The sequence below is a fragment of the Mirounga angustirostris genome, unplaced genomic scaffold (genome assembly GCF_029215605.1).
Source record: "Mirounga angustirostris isolate CCGP_5_RB_7025 unplaced genomic scaffold, mMirAng1.0.hap1 SCAF_1, whole genome shotgun sequence".
Classification (NCBI taxonomy): Eukaryota; Metazoa; Chordata; class Mammalia; order Carnivora; family Phocidae; genus Mirounga; species Mirounga angustirostris.
Genome location: NW_026991709.1, coordinates 72738674 through 72755400, shown reverse-complemented (window position 1 = coordinate 72755400; position 16727 = coordinate 72738674). Strand labels below are relative to the sequence as shown.

The following is a 16727-nucleotide window of genomic DNA, read 5'->3' as shown; positions in this document are numbered from 1 at the left end:
TTTTTATTTTGAGAGAGAGAGAGCGTGTGCGTGCACAAGAGCCAGGGGGTGGGGGGGACGGGCAGAGGGAGAGGGAGAGAAAGAATCTTAAGCAGGCTCCACGCCCAGCATGGAGTCCGGCACCAGGCTGGATCCCACAGCCCTGAGATCACGACCTGAGTGAAATAAAGAGTCAGACGCTCAACCGACTGAGCCACCCAGGCGCACCCGAGCCAGATAATTTTTTAGGTTTTTCCTGGTCCCCCAGCCTGTGACTCAGAAAAGACTGGCTGAAGCCTTGGCTTTGCCAAATATTCATGGACCAATTTACCACAGTGGTTGCCCATCCATTTCTTTGAAAATGTTAACTAACATCTTAGGATTCTTTTCCCCGATAAATGAGGCTACCTATCTTACATGCTGGAGATACACAGAGAGCACTGAGAGAAGTGGCTGAAAACTTACAATGAATTTGTGACATGCCGGGCCCTGTTCTAAGCACGTGATATATTAGTCCTCACGGCAATCCTATAAGCACTACGACTCTCTCCCCATTGAGCAGGGAAGGAAATCGAGGTACAGAAGAGTTAGGTCACATAGTTAGAAAGGAAACAAGCTGGAACATGAACCGAGGCAGTCTGGTTCCATTGTCCTTGCTTTCTAGCCACACTGCTATCGTTTTCCCTGAACCTATAGAGATATGTGTGCAACATTCCTAACAGAAATAATCACCAGCTCAGTCAAATCTCAGCTGTAAAACACTTGAAGTTCCTATTTAAATATGAGGCCATTTCACCTCAACTTTACAGCCCCTTTATCAATATCATCAACATCGTAAAGCAACAGGTGTGTTGGGGTGCTCTGTAAAAACTGGTGTTTCTGTGTGCTGTGTTTACACGTACTAAACCCAGCGTGTCTGCGCACGATTACGCCGTCCTTCTTGGTTACACAGAATCTTCCGCGAGGGGCTGGCATGAACAGAGCGTGAAGGCCAGCGAAGAAGTCAGCAGGGGTCCTTCCTCTGACCTTTTGAGGGTTCCTGCTCCACCTGGGGGACTGCCCACCAGCCTCTCCTTTCTCATGTGACCTCCTTCTCAATTTCTTTCCCAATTTTCCAGAAGGCACAGTGATCTCCCCACCAGTCCTTTCCCCCTTCCCATCTGTTGCCCAGTGGTAGAAGCTGGCTGCCTGAATCTTACTGATTAACTATACATCAATTTGGCAGACTATGATTACAGTAGAACGGTTTGGGAGCTCAGTATCTCACTTCTTCCCACGCACCTTACCCCGGGAATTGCTTTGTACTTTCATATTGCCATGTGGTGGTGTGCCTTTAATAACCATCAATAAAGATAGGCCTGGGAAAATATGGACAGCCACAGACTCCTCTAAATTCACCTGATTGCAACAGAGTAGAGCTGTCTGCAGGGGACAGCCCAGCTGGCCAGAGGTGGCCACCAGGAGTGGTCAAAGTAAACCCACCTCTTAGATTCCGCAATCCAGTAAATTTGGAAAAATACACTGACCCTCTGAGGGTTTCACCCAATTGCCGATAAAACCTATTTCCTTAAGTCAAAGTTCAGTCATGCATTTATTCTCCAAAGATTTGGGGGTGCCAGACACCATAAGGAGTTTCAGAGCCTTTTTTTTTTTTTTATCAGAGAAGCAATAGAAATGAAGAATGTGGGAGGCAAAGGGGAAAGTTTTATAATATAAATCTCACCACTCTGCACAGATGACCAGCATTCAAATAGCAACAGGGATGGAAGTGATCTGTCAAAAGAGGCGTGTAGTTCCGCCTTACACATAGTAGGGGCTCACAAACAGTCACAGAACTGAATTCGGTGAAACAGGCAATTAGAAATTGGACAGTTGTAATCCTTGACTAAATTACCTCACCACCACCAACACAGGTTCACTCGGTTCAAAGAAAACAAGCTGGGACTCTATCCTTCCATCCCGATAATGAGTAGTCCTAGACACGGAGTCTAGGTCTGTCCCAAGTGCCAGGACTTTTGAGGGCAGGTGAGGAGGGTGAATCACCACCGAAGACAAGGAGATCAAATACTTGCCCGTGAGGGCTGCCCCCCACCCACCCCACGGCTATGGAAGGCTAGAGAGAGAAAGGCCACAGCTGGATACGTGCCGGATACACGCACAGCTTGGCAACCTCCTCCGGGAGCCGGCAACGCTCCGGGACTTTATCTAGAGACCTCCGTCATTCAGGCAGGCCTGCTCCACGCCAGTGTGTTCCAACAGAGCTCGCCCTCCCTGGCCCCTTGCCTCCCCCCACCACACACACACACTCCCAAAGATGTGTCCTCTGGATTACCAACATTCTATACCAAGTTGACAGACATCTCTCTTCTTCCCTCTGTTCCATTTTTCTGCACACTCTATTTTTGTCCATGGCTGAGAAAGAAAAGTTGATTCTCCCCTGGCTGCTAAGCTCCCTGCCCTGCCTTGTCTCCTTAAAGGTACTGTTTTCCAGAAAGCTTACCTATCCTATATCTTGTGCCCCCTGTAACCCATGGCCTAGCCAAATGCCTCCTGCACTGACCACTAGAATGTTCTCTCCCTCCCTAAGTCTCCCACCAAAATCCTTCTAGATCATCAAACCATATATGAGGACAAAATGCCGTAATGGACTAGAAAGTGCCCTGTCATCTACCAGCAGGGAACAGTTACCGCCAACTCTGTGGATGAGACCCGAAGACCCCAACCATGCTGGAAACCACCAGAGTCTTAAGCTGTGGCTCTGGCACCTGCCTAAACCATCTTCTCTTGTTCCCGAAGCCTGATCTCTCAAAGGAAAAATATGTATTTCACATGCAAGTGCCATCTATCAACCACTTGGAAAATCCATTATATTTCTCACCTCTCCCTCTGCTACATGTGACGTCAGCCAGCAGCTCCATGTCTTTGTGCTCCAACATCATCACGTCTTCTCTGGTCCCGATGAAAGCCTAGTATTGATGAAGCACAGATTCATCTGGACATATTCTCTCCCCGCCCCCCATCTTCCTTCTAGAGCACAAATAAGGGAAACAGGTTGGCAATCCGAAGAAAGGAGGGATGGTGTGTGGCTTGGCTCACTTTGGCTGACTGGGAGGCAGGCCGACTTAAGCCCTGCAAGTGGCTTCCTATCTGCTGGAACTCAGAAATCAAGATCCTTTCTTTTCACGAGGTTACAGGGTAATGGGCAAATCCGAGAGAAGATCACAGTGCAGCAAGCCTGGAGTTCACCCATGCTCTGTGCGGGCGTAGTCTGTCACACTACCAACTCACTCGCCAGCAGGTAGTTCAAGCTCGCAATTGGAAAATCCACACTTGCTGTAAATGACATTTCAAAATGTTTTTAGAGAGATATGGTGAGGTGGGTTTCTGGACTGGTGGGCAGAAAATCTAAGCCTAATTCTGGCTTTGCTATTTCCTCTTGGAGAGGCTGCTGAACCTCAGGCAAGTCACGTTCTCTTGGGCTCAATTATACCACCTCTTAGGTCTCTTCCCCTGCCTCCCCTGACCCTTTAATTAAAAAATGTTGCAACATTCATCCCATATCATCTTCAGGCCCTAAGTTTTATCCTAATGGTTTTCCTGGCTAGCTGAAGGGTTTTTTTATTTTTTTAAGCAACTTAGCGTGATGTCACAATTTGAGCAGCCATTATTAGCAAGCCAAACAAATGCATGGCCTGGGCTTAAAGGGCTAGGCTTCACCCCACCTTCTTGAGCCTTCCAGAAACCCCGCACAGCCACCGGCCCCTGTGCAGTTCCGAGCCTTTCACACACAAGGGTGCAAGTTAGCCACCCTGCGCTCCCTGGGGAATGCCCTCCTCATCCCTGCACTTGCAGGTTTGACTCACTGCAGCCCTGTTCAGAGGGTAAAGGTCACTAAAAGCAAGTTTAGAGGCTTCCCACCGCACTGCTGTTGCTGCTGTGACTGGGCCAGATGTGGGAAGTAAGCCATTCCAGAGCGCCCTCCCCTCCCCCCCCCCCCACCCGTTTGGAAAAGGCTTTCTTGGCAACCATCCTTTCCTTTCCGGGGGCCCGTCAGAAAAGTGCACATTCCCCTGGTCTCACTGGCTTGGTCAAGTTTTCCAAGGGGGGCGGGGTGGGGAGTGGGGAGCAGAAAGCATTACAGGTTGCTATTAGCCAATGTTGAAAGCTTCTCTTGCTGCCTCCACCCCGTTTGCACCTTGAGGTCCCCGCTTGGCTAGAACCCAACCAGGCAGTTTCGTTCAGAAGTAGCCACTTATTTTTATCGAAGATGGAATGCAGAGTTGCAGTTGTTTCTAATGCCTCTTCATGGGAACCAGGACTCTTGTTCTAAGCATTTCTGAATCCTCTTCTCTTGATAAACATTTGGCTTTCTTGCCTGTCCCTTTCTCCATCCAAAAATTGGGTGCCGAGCAGCTCAAGAGCCTCAGAATTTAAAATTTAAAAAAAGTTCTGGAAATTCAAAGTACTTTTATTAATGTGTCTATTTTAAATCCAGGCTTCCATGGTGAGCACAACTCTATACACCCCACCCTGAATTTCCCATGGACCACAGCACTGTGGTGTGGTGGAAAGAGCTCGGAGCTGGCTGCTGGCTCCCACTCTGGCCCTGTGTTGCTGCAGGCCCTTAAGCCAGTCCCTTGCCCCCCCTGGGCCTTAGAGTACACACTTGTAAGTGAAGGTTGCCTAGATCAGTTTCCTCCACCTTCCTGGGTCCCCTTCAAGAAGCTCTGAAATTCTGCTGAAAGCTATGGACCCTCCTCTCAGGAAAAAATGATGCATCCATTGGTTCATCCATCCAGTCAAAAAGCATATATTAAGCTACTGCCAAATATGCATGTAGACTTAATTTTGAATTCCATTCCAGGCTTTTTTTTTTTTTTTTTAGCTTCCGCGGAAGAGGGGGCGGGGGCGGGCACTCCTCCGTGAACCTTAAGGTAAGAAATCCTGGTTGTGAATTCTGCCATGACGAGCATATATGGGCTCTTATCTACAAGGAGCACCATCACGATTCTAGCAAAGGGCAGGCGGATGGCAGAAAACGCAGGCAGGGAGGCCGTCATCCTGCAGGTGATCTCTGGCTTCCCGCCCCTTCCCACCGGGCTCGCGCACCGGCAGACACGCGTGCACCGCCCCAACGACGGCCGCGATGCGCTGTTGCTGGGCGCTCAGACTGCGGGGAGCTGCCTGCAGCTCTGGAGAGACAACAAACAGCTCTTCTAGCCCGGGCTTTATTTTTCTCACGGTCTCTGAAAAGGCTGCGATCAGGTGATATGTGTGGGACTGCTCCCTATACAGGTGCGGAGCAGGTACTGGGGGAGGAGAAATCCGCCCCGTGTGTACTTACTCAAGGCTCTTTCAATAGCTCTCCCAGGATAGCTCTTGGCAGGGCAGCTACCTCGGCTCTGGCAGGCTGCAGGGAATCCGAGTGTGAGAAAGTCAGTCAAGCGGAGGAAAACGGGGGGGGGGGGGGGGGGGGGGGGGGGGCGCTTCAAGTCCTCAGGCAAAATACCTTTTTTCTTTTCTCACTTTCTGTCTTTTCTGTAGCTTTAAACCAAACCCACAACCCATTCTGATACCTAGGGACAAAGGGGAGTCTCACTAGAGGTGCAGGTATTTGTTTTATGGTTTAAAGCAAACAGGTGATGTCAGAAGACAGAGAAAATCACCCTTCGTGGCCCAGAAAGGGGGACGGGGATAAACAGAGCAGCCCCTGGTCCTATTTATCCGGCATGATACAGTGGGAAAGGTTCCTTGTGTTCTGCTGGTCTCACAGTGGGATCAAAGAGGTGACCTCTGTTGATGAACAGGGTTCAATATTCCCTTTGCTTTGGGGGTGGGGGGAGGACTGAAAAATAAAGCCATTCTATCTAAGGGGAGGCTTCCAATTCCCAAAGTCTTGTCTTGAGTGTAGGAGCTTAGTTCCCCATTTGAGAAGGGGTGGGAAGAGTGTCGGCTTGGTCCTATTTTCACTGCCCAGGATAAGTGAGGATACTGAAAAACAGTGTATAAGTACATTTGCTAAGAAATTTTCTTCTTGAATGGTTAGGGTGGAGGGCCAGAGATTTCATGGGTTCAGGTTTTTTGTTTGTTTGTCTGTTCGGCCCAGAGACAAATCCAGGGCACATTTCTGGTTACTCGACTGACCCCTCTGTCTCTCAAAAAATGTGTGTGTGTGTTTAAGTTATTTGCTCATTCTACCAGTCTAAGCACTCCTAAAGTGGCAATAAAAGGGTTGCTGATTAACTATTTGACCCATGAGAGCTGCCTCAGGCACAGCAGTGAGACCCTAACCTGACTATAATCAACATTCTCCACGCACCTTCAGGGTGCCAAATCCCAAAGAGATGACAGAGGCAGAGACAAGAAAAGACTCGGGCTAGAAGGGACAGGGGGTGGCATACCCAGCTAGTTAATTGGTACCAACAGCAGACCGCAGTCAATGTCATAGCAGAACTTAGTGGAGGAAGTCACTGGCTCTCACAGACTTGGGGGGAAACCTGGAAAGAGTTAACATGCTTCCCTGGGAAGGGTTTAGTTCCTTGGAAGAATCTGGGTCAGAGTATTTATGCAGTTTTTAAAAAGTCAGATGCTGAATAGAGCATTTTAAGAAGCTTGCAAAGTTTGCATGGCAGAAAGGAGGGTGACTTCGGAGGCTCATCACCTTTCACCAAGAGGATTTCAAATACACAGGAAAACTCCACCTTTTTTTTCAAAAGCAACGGACAATTTTCTGTCATCAGCACCTTTCCATCTGTTTAAAATAAGAAAGAAAAGTCCTGTCCCACTGGCCCAGGGTGCAGGGCAACAAAGGAGACATTGTTCATCATTTCTTCAGAACATGATAGGGCACAGCCCACTCTGCAGTGTGTTAAAAAAAAAAAACACACACACACAAATCCCAGAGAGTAGCCTGAGGGGCAAGAGTGAGTAAACCAAGCCTGCAATGAGGTAAAGGTTTGGCTGCAGACTTGAGGGCTGTCCTGGAAGATGGAAATGACGCTTGGAAGGTAAATATGGTCAGAGTCAAACGACTCTTTAGTTAGACTCCACATAGTGGGGGAATGTGGCATGAAAGGGTAGACAGGCTTCTGCTGAACTTGGGTCACTGGACGGTGTGCAGTCAACGCCCAGGTGAGCTGGTTCTAGGCAGGCGCTTCCGGGTGAGTATCAGTCTACACCTGGCACTTAGGAACCTCCTTCACCCGCTTGAATCCTCCTAACTGGGCTCTCTGCATCTAAATCCTGCAATCCACTCTCCACACTTTTGCCAGAGCCATCCTTCTCAAGGAGAACCTTGATGTCCCTGCCCTATTCAAGAGCATTTCATAGCTCTCCATTGTCTGAAGATAAGGCTTAAAGTCCTTTAGCAAGATGTTTAAAGGTCTTGTGACTTGGCCTCGAGGCTCCTCCTTCAGTCCCTTCTTACACTCCTGCCTGTCATACAGCCTGGACTCCAGACTATGTTCCCTGAATCAGGACCTCCAGTTCCAGACTGTAGGCCTTTCATGCCATGGGTACTCCCATCCTCCCCAGCCCCATGACTCACATTTCCAGTGCCCCAATCCTACCTATTTTTCAAGATACAAAGCACAAGCCATTTCCTCCTGGAAGTTTTCCAGGATACCCCCACTTATTAGTAATTTAACTGTCCTAAACCTCCACAGCATTTTACTTCTATCTAGACACATGGATGTCTCTCTCCAACCGACCAGAGGAATATACTGGGAAATAGATGTCGGCTGCACTCTCTGCTGTAGGCTTCCTGAGGGTAATAACCATTTTCTTCATCCCCTGTATCCCCGCCCCCAGTCGGGCAAGAGTGTTGCCCATACAAGTGTGGTCTAGTGCTTCCCTGAGGTTCTGTCAGGCCATCATCTTAAGCCCTAAGAGGGAGGAATAATGGAGGAATGCCCCGTCATCCATCAGAAAATCAGGGTCTGTCTGTCCCCAGTTGACTGCAAACTCCTTGCAGACTGCCACTGTATCTCTCATCTTGGTAATCCCAGGGTTTAACACGGTGTCTGGCACAGAGCGTGCGCTACAGAATGAAAGAACGAGAGGGGCTTGCCCAAGGTCACCCCAAGTCAGGAACCGCTGAATCTCATCCGGACGAGATCTGGTGGAACCATTTACAACATTATCTCAGTGGGGAGCTCGGAGGAAGGAAGGAATGAAGTGTCTGAGAAATGCGTGCCAGGCCTCTGGCGGCCTCCAAGCCTGGAGAAGGGCTGGGAGGGCGGGGGGAGCGCGACATCAAACAAGACGCTGGGCTCCCGGGCTGCCCCGAGCCTCCCGAGCAGCGGGGTGGAGGGGGTGGGGGCGCGGGGGCCGGCGACCCGCGCCGGCGGGCGGGCGGGCGGGCGGGAGGCGGCGGTGGCGGCCGGCCGGCTGGGGCAGTGCGCGTCGCCCGCCCCGCGCGGCAAATCCCCCAGGGAGGCCGCCGCCAGAGCCCTGGCGCTCCCGGCCCGGCGCCCGCCACGTGGCACCCGGCGGCGGCGGCGGCGGCTCCTCCCGGCGCGCGGCCCGGCCAGCCGGCAGCACGCAGCCGCCCGCGCCGCCCGCCTCCTCCCGGCCGCCCGCCGGCGGCCGCCCGGGCGCAGCGAGGGGGAGCTGCCCGGCAGCCCTGGACCCGGGGAAGGGGCGGACGGCGCGAAGCCGCTTTAACCGCAGCCGCCGAGCGGAGGCAGGAGGCTGACCCGGCCGCTTCCTAAGTGCGGTCAGGCATCTCGTGACCGCGGCGGGCGCCGGGGGCCCCGCGGGGGGAGGGAGGGCCGGGGCAAGGAGCAAACAAGAATGCCCCCACCCCTCCCCCGGGCTGTTGCTAGTGAGGCTTTCGGCCGAGTTAAAACCCCAAGCCCGAAATCAGGGGTGGAGTGGGGGGTTGGAATAATTCCCCACTATCCACCCCGGGGCGTGCGTTCCCCGCCCGGAAGGGCTGACCTTGGCCGGGGAAAGGCGGGGGGAGCGGTGGTAAGCGCCGGGGCTCGGCTCCCAGCCCGCCGCCCCCTCGGATTCCTGCCCCGGCGGGGGCCGGAGGAGGGGGCCCCCGGACACACACACACACACCCCACACGCAGCGCGCGCCAATGAGCCCCGGCCAGGCGCAGGGGGCGGGGTTTTCCCAGGCTCGAGCACAGCAGCTGCTATTTACCTTCTTGGCTTCTCCCGGGGACCAAGAACCAGCCCCCGCGCTCCGCCGCCCGCCGCCGCCCCCCGCCTCCCTGCCCCCGGGGCGCGCGCACACACACTCACACACGCACGCACACACACATCCTCCCTGCCCGGCCGCAGCCGCGGCGGCAATAAAACATCCTGGCACGTGCTCCGGCTCCAGGCGCGCCCTCGCCGGCCGGCTGATGTCAAACTGCAGCTCGGCTGGTGTAGCTCTTAAAGGGCCCGCGCGCGCCGGGTGCCGAAGCTGCCCCGGCCGCCCGCGGGGCGAGAAGGAGGGGAAGAGGCTGCTGCCCGGCCCGCCACCTCAACAGGCCGCAGAACCAAGAGTCTGTGGGTGGAAAGGAAAAGGATGGCGAGGGCGCGCGCGCGTCCCTGAGACCTTGCCATCAAAGCCCCTCTTGTTCATCTTTCATTTCCTTTCTGCCCAGTTGGAAATTATTCTGATTGTTTCCTGGGGAAGCGCGGGATCCAAGGCCCCAACTCCAGAAGAGGAATAAGGGACGGGCGGGGGGGAGGGGAATTAAAAAAAAAAAAAAAAACCACCTTGCTGTGAAAATTCGCAATATAAGGTGGGAGGCGTTTTGTTTTGTTTTGTTTTTTCTTTTTCTGCATACAAAAAGGTTTTTTTTTTTTTTTTTTTTTTTTTTTTGCGTCCCTTTTCTGCATGATCGATTTTCATTATCCTCCTGAGCGGGAAATCACTTAGATGTTTCGGTAACTCACACCCTTGCACACGTTCTCCTCTTTTATCCCTGTCCTTCTAAATCTTTTTTTTTTTAAATATATTTCAAATGAACTTCTTATCAGTGTCAAAGCAGCTCTATTACACATGTGAAAGTAAATAAAGAGCAAAGACCCTGGCCCCAGAAGAACTTAACTAGACTGGGGCAAAACCTGCAGAAAAATCCTCTCTAAAGCAAAGCCCAGCAGGGAGAGTAGCAAAGGGTTAAAATCCTTTTGATTGACGTTGTAGCCTCCGGTGCCCCGGGCTCAGGCGCGCGCCATTGGCCGCCAGGCCTTGTGCCTGGCGGCCAATGGGGGGGCGCGGTCCACGAGCGGTGCCGCGTGTCTCCTCCTCCCATTGGCTGAAAGTTACTGTGGGAAAGAAAGTTTGGGAAGTTTCACACGAGCCGTTCGCGTGCAGTCCCAGATATATATAGAGGCCGCCAGGGCTTGGGGATCACACAGGATCCGGAGCTGGTGCAGATAACAGTGGAATCCCCCGTCTAACCTCTCTCCTTGGTCCTGGAATAGCGCTACCGGTCACCAAGTAGCCATAAGATATTATAATAAACCCTCAGCACTTGCTCAGTTTTGTGAGAGTATTAAGTGAAAGGGACATAAACAAAACAATTTTTTGTGTGAAGGACTCCAAAAATAAAATTCTCTAGGGATTAAAAAAAAAAAGCAACAGAAAATGCCAGCTGATATAATGGAGAAAAATTCCTCGTCCCCGGTGGCTGCTACCCCAGCCAATGTCAACACGACACCGGATAAACCAAAGACAGCATCTGAGCACAGAAAGGTAAGGGCAGTACCACTATCTCTCTGCAGCCCTAAGAAATTAAGTCGGGGTTGGGGGGCTCCCTTCTCCCTTGAAACCCCGGGGTGAAATGGCAGATCCCATGGGAGCTCAGGGCTCTTTTTTTTTTTTTTCCCTTTACAGTCATCAAAACCTATCATGGAGAAAAGACGAAGAGCAAGAATAAATGAAAGTCTGAGCCAGCTGAAAACACTGATTTTGGATGCTCTTAAGAAAGATGTAAGTGGGTAATGCTGCTTTTTTTTGTTTTTTAATTAAAATGAAATACCATTTCTCAGGTACTAAACGTGAAACCCCCCCTCGCTGGCGGGATGGTCCCCGCCTGCACTGCGTTCTCTGAGGCCGGAGGGCCGGGCCCCCCTCCAGGGTCTGGGGATGTCGGCGCCGCGGCCGGGGGGGAGGGACCCCAGACTCCGAGGCCGCTGGCGGGGCTCTCACTTTAGTGCCTTGCCTTCTCTTCTGTGCAGAGCTCGCGGCATTCCAAGCTGGAGAAGGCGGACATTCTGGAAATGACAGTGAAGCACCTCCGGAACCTGCAGCGGGCGCAGATGACGGGTGAGGGCGGCTCGCCGCGTCCCCCTCTACGGGCGTCCCCTTCGCCCCGCGGTGATTTCTTCCAGACTTCCGCCCGTGGTTGTGAGAGGCATTCAGCTACATTTTACTGCCTTGGCTCACTCTTGCGTTCCCACGGTCTGGGGCTTATTTATAGCCACAACTCCCAAGTTGTTACTGTTCCGGAAAGGGAGGGAGAGAGATTGTAGGGGCGAGGGTGGCGGGTGGCTTGGCAGTGGGGGAAGCGGGTGGGGACGAAAAGACTCAGAACCGTGGCGGTTTTGAGCTGCGTGGAGCCTGGGGGTCATCTGGTTTAGCACTTCCCCGCTTCCCCCCTTAGAGTTGGGGAAATGAGGCCCGGGTGGCGGGGAAGGGGGGGGAAGGGCAGTGCCCAAGGTCACTACGCGCGCGCGGAGGGTGGGGAAGATGTGAGGCTGAATGGGTTAAAATAAAGCCGCGGGGAATGGAGAGGAACCGTCTCGGCTTCGGTTGCCAAGCTAGTGCTGAGAGGTGGACGGTTTTTCTAAACCACCACCCTCCCCCCAACCCCAGCCGGGGACTGCTCCGCGGGCGGGTGGTCAGGGAGGGGCGCCGCGGGGACCTCCCAGGGCGGAGGCGGTGGCCTCGGGGCCAGGGCCATTGGGTGACCGGTCTGTCTCCTTCTGGCCCGCAGCGGCGCTTAGCACAGACCCGAGCGTGCTGGGGAAGTACCGCGCCGGCTTCAGCGAGTGCATGAACGAGGTGACCCGCTTCCTGTCCACGTGCGAGGGCGTTAACACTGAGGTGCGCACCCGGCTGCTCGGCCACCTGGCCAACTGCATGACCCAGATCAACGCCATGACCTACCCCGGGCAGCCGCACCCCGCCTTGCAGGCGCCGCCGCCGCCCCCGCCGGGACCCGGCGGCCCGCAGCACGCGCCGTTCGCGCCGCCACCTCCTCTCGTGCCCATCCCCGGGGGCGCGGCGCCCCCTCCCGGCGGCGCGCCCTGCAAGCTGGGCAGCCCCGCTGGAGAGGCCGCTAAGGTGTTCGGCGGCTTCCAGGTGGTGCCGGCTCCGGACGGCCAGTTTGCCTTCCTCATCCCCAACGGGGCCTTCGCTCACAGCGGCCCCGTCATCCCAGTCTACACCAGCAACAGCGGGACCTCCGTGGGCCCGAACGCAGTGTCGCCTTCCAGCGGCCCCTCGCTCACGGCGGACTCCATGTGGAGGCCGTGGCGGAACTGAGGAGCTCAGGTCACCCCTCCCCCTAAACTCCCAACCCACCTCTCTTCCCTCGGGACACTCAACAGGAACTTGGACACTGGGAGAGAAGAAGACTTTTGTGATTAATGGTTATTTTGTGTTTTTTTTTTAATTTCTAAAAAAGTTACTTTTTTGTAGAGAGCTGTATTAAGTGACTGACCATGCACTATATTTGTATATATTTTATATGTTCATATTGGATTGCGCCTTTGTATTATAAAAGTTCAGATGACATTTCGTTTTTTACACGAGATTTCTTTTTTATGTGATGCCAAAGATGTTTGAAAATGCTCTTAAAATATCTTCCTTTTGGGAAGTTTATTTGAGAAAATATAATAAAAAAAGAGTGAAGGCTTCTATGTCTTATAACTGATTATTTCAGAATATGTAAAAAGAAAAAGAGGAGGCCCTTGGCAGAATGTGAATTACATGTAATCTGAGAATTCAGTCATTGGTTCTTTTGTTATTAAAAAGAACATTTTTAAAAATCCATCAAAACTTTTACCAACCCTCCATGAACTAAATTTCACTTCATTTGCAAGAACCCATCTAATATGGCTACCCTGATCAATTTGTGGTCAACCTCTCAAAGAATATAAAAATTTTTTTAGTTGCAGTTTGGGTAAATCATTCAGTCCTGGTTCTCCTACTAGCTCCTCCTGAGGAAGGTTGAACTGGACTGAAGTCATGAAGTTAATCAAGTAATGTGTGCCCACCGCACATTAAGGGAGACCCCTGTGGCACTACGTCCCTGGGGTAGCACACCACCAACCAAAGTAAATGCATACAGGCAGCCTCCAGCCTTCAAGTTTGGGAGCCTGTTTAATTAGTCAATACTTAGATGCAGTTAGGCATTCCCTTGTACCAGCATCCAAAAGTTTGCAGATGCCTCTCTGCACCCTCTTCAAGCAAGCTGAGAAGGTCAACAGATTCCTTCTGCCAAGGGACAGCTAGTTAGACTCCCAAGTGGAGCCCAAGTCCAGATGATTAACACCAGACATATGTTTTTGATAAGTTTCTGCGCTTGGCTCTAATAGAGAAAGCATGTGGGGGCCGTGCTGGCAGGCACACAGGCCATCTTCCCTTTAATACAAACAGCAAGCGACCCCTTCGCTTGGTCATGCCCCATTTCCAGGCAAGATGTGGGCTCCAGATAGAAGCAAAAGGGTTGTCTCGGGTTTCAGCTCACATAACCCTCCTTAACAAGTCCTAACTCAAAGCGGACAGCTTTAAACTGTGCCAGGATCTGCAGGGAATTTCTTCCAAATCCCATCACAAAGGCTTGTCAGATTTTGTCAGATTTGGCCAGGTGTTTGACTGCATCCAGGTGTTGGGGAAATGAAAACCACGAGCCCTGCGAGACCAGACACATCAGCCGCGCTGTGGGTCTGGCGGGCGCGCCCTCCTCCCGCACCGCCGGCCAGTCCTCCTCCCGGCCCCTCCCGCCAGCCTCATCTCATCCCCCTTCTTTCAGAACGGCTTCTGGGAGGAGAAGGATGAGGCGGGAGAAATCAATCTTTGAAGCCTTCCTAACAAAGATAAAGCCAACGATTTTCTGTCTTGTTTCAAAAGCTTTACCTCTCCCCCGCCTTGCTCTGGCCTTTCCCACAGGCCAGTGTGGAGAGCCGCTCTATCACAGGAATGATCTAGCTAGCCGACAGCACTTTTCTACCCAAATACTTTCGACCCAGCTTCGGACCGGAGGGAGAGTTTTCAAAAATACTTTTTAAAATTTGGCTCCTACTTGCCTCATTATGTGAAAGGTGTCCAACACCCATCCCCAAGAAATACACACATATATACCCATACCCCGCTCTATCGTACCATTTTTTCATGATTTCCCTCTTGTTTAAACACAAACATAATAGCAATTGGTCTATTAATAAGACACCCAACACAAGCCTAAATGCTTCATTCGGTAAACCTGCCCTCTGGAGCACTAGAAGTCCTTAACTGTCCTGGCATAAAGAATGGAGGCACCAGGGTCTCATTTTTGTAAAAATAATGTACGTTCTTCAAAAAGTCACATACACACACACAAACCAGTGCAATCTCTACACCAACTGAAAATTAAATCTCTTTGTACTTTCCCTGTACTAAAGGGGAACGACTGAAAAAGTGAATTTTTATTAACATCATCAAAAATGTATACATAGATCTCTTGGGGGAGGGAATAATAGATTTAAGGAAAGGAAGTAAACATTTGTTCCTTTGATAATTTGAAAATCGTCTTTTTTCCTGGAATTTGGGTCGAGACTCTTAGATGAGGCATCTGTTTCTGCACAATTTGGGGAGAAAGGGTGACACCTTAGGCCCCAATGGGAATTTTCAGGCTCCTGTGCCAGCTACGCCACTGAACTGACTGTGTCACTTTGGATGAGTCATTTCCCTTATCTGGGACATTTCCAAGTCCGTAAAATGAGTGGGTTTATTTCGAAGACCTTGTGTCCTCCTGCACCCAGGCTGTTTCTGGAGCTTCAAAAACGACTGCAATTTTGCCCCCCACCCCACCCCCGACCTAGTTTTACGACCTCGGGGCACACCCGGCTACCCCTCTCCCCCGCCCGGGGCAGTCCCGATGGTTCCGAGAGATAAGGCCCAGCTCCAAGCTCCAGGTCCGGATGCGGGCCGCCGGCCTCCGCCGCAGCGCGCATTATCCTCTCAATGGAGACCCTCCAGGGCCCCGGCCCCCCGCCGTCCCTGGCAGCATCCGGAGCCGGGAAGGCGCTGAACTGGAAGGGGAGCTCTCCCCGGTCAAGACGCGAGCCTTCTCTGATGAATAAGCGCGACTCCGAGGCGCGCCCCCTCCTCGAGCCCCACTGCACCCCCACGTGTTTCTGGAATGGGGACCCAGGGGTTAAACTGGACCCCCTCATCGTCACCACCGTCCCGGGAAACCTGTCATTAAAGTCAATTAACTTTTCCCACACCCCTTGGCCGGTAACAACCCGCTGCGAGCTTCCTCCTCGGCTCCTAAGTGCAACCAGATGGGCCGCCGAGCTGCCCGCGCCGCGCGCCCGCCAGGGCGGCCCGGGGCTTCCAGGGAGGCCGCCGGGGCCCGGGGCCCCGGGCGGGAGCAGGCCAGGGCGGCCACGCCGGGCCAGCCCCGGCGGCCCTGCGGCCAAGGTGGTTTGCTTAGCAGGCCTGGCTGCTTTCTGGCAGGAAATGAATAGCTCCCAGATGAGCTCAGGCAACCTGAGAGGTCGTGAGAACGGCGCGAACCCCCGCCTGTGCAGCCGGCAACCTGCCAGGCCGCGGGGGGAGCGGGCGGCGGCGGCGGCGGGAGGCCGGGAGGCGCGGCGGGCGGGCGGGCGGGCGGGCGGCGGCAGGGGGAGAGGGAGGAGGGAGCCGCTGACACACGAGCCCGCGCCCGCTCCCGCTGACAGGCAGGCAGCCGCCCGCGCCCGGCCGCCCCCGCCCCCCGCTTCCCCCGCCCCAGGCCCCAGCGCCTCCCAAGCAGCAGGCCCTAGCCGCAGAAATGCGGCCGCGCGGCCCCGCCACGGCCTGGGGGTGGGGCGGCCTGCCAGTGTTTTTCCAGTTCCCCCGGTAGCTCCGGGCCGCGTTTAGAAGCCGGGGAAACTGGGCCGAGGCCAGTGTCGGGGCACCAGAGGCCCTCGCGGCCTGCCGAGCACTGCCAAGCGTCAGGCCGAGCCAGGGCAGGAGTGGGCAGGGAGGGGTGGGGTGGGGGCGACAAGGGCATCTCAGCCCACACCGGCGTCCCAAAAAAGACAGAGCCGCCGGACAGCAACTCTGGACTCCTTAAAAAAAAAAAAAAAAAAAAAAAAGTGTCTCGGTTCTAAAAACCCTGCGCACCTACTAAGTACCCAGCAGGTCCACTGCAAGTGCTACAAAGATAGTATTAATTCCCACACAGCCCCCAACTCCCAGAGCTCTGGTTTAGCTAGGAGGATAGACAAACATTCAGGTGGCTCATCCCAGGCATGGTGAGGTAAGTGCCGACAATGAAGTTTAAACAAAGGGCACCTAAGAACAGAGAGATTAATTCTGATTTGAGAGGAAACCAGGTAAGTTTTTCAGGGAGTTGGCACTTGAAGCTGAGAGCTGAAAGATGAGATCAACGGGCAGAGAAAGGAGGAATAGGGAGGTGAAAGAAAAGGCAGAGATGGGTAAATATTTAGATCCAGTTTGAGAAATTTCAGGAAGTTCGCCATGGTAGTCATATTTAAATTTTCAAATATATAACTTGGCTTAGAGGCCAAAAAAAAAAAAGAGGACC

General features: G+C 53.1%; 1 protein-coding gene and 1 long non-coding RNA gene across 2 annotated transcripts in view; one reads left to right on the top strand and one right to left on the bottom strand.

Annotated features, from left to right (window-relative positions):
• The window catches only part of LOC135362782 (uncharacterized), a 28524-nt gene extending 19335 nt beyond the window's left edge, over positions 1 to 9189 (bottom strand). Inside the window, exons 1-3 of the long non-coding RNA XR_010407989.1 lie at positions 9131 to 9189; positions 5324 to 5389; positions 2858 to 2945 (exon numbers count right to left, since the gene is read on the bottom strand). This is a non-coding gene — a long non-coding RNA (uncharacterized LOC135362782). The remainder of the gene's footprint in view (positions 1 to 2857; positions 2946 to 5323; positions 5390 to 9130) is intronic.
• Positions 9190 to 10317: 1128 nt separating this feature from the next.
• Positions 10318 to 12845, top strand: HES1 (hes family bHLH transcription factor 1). Its single transcript, XM_045863657.3, has 4 exons — positions 10318 to 10678; positions 10820 to 10915; positions 11164 to 11251; positions 11922 to 12845. The coding sequence occupies exons 1-4, from the start codon at positions 10571 to 10573 to the stop codon at positions 12470 to 12472; spliced, it is 843 nt and encodes a 280-aa protein (XP_045719613.1). The 5' UTR covers positions 10318 to 10570; the 3' UTR covers positions 12473 to 12845.
• The last annotated feature ends 3882 nt before the right edge of the window (positions 12846 to 16727 follow it).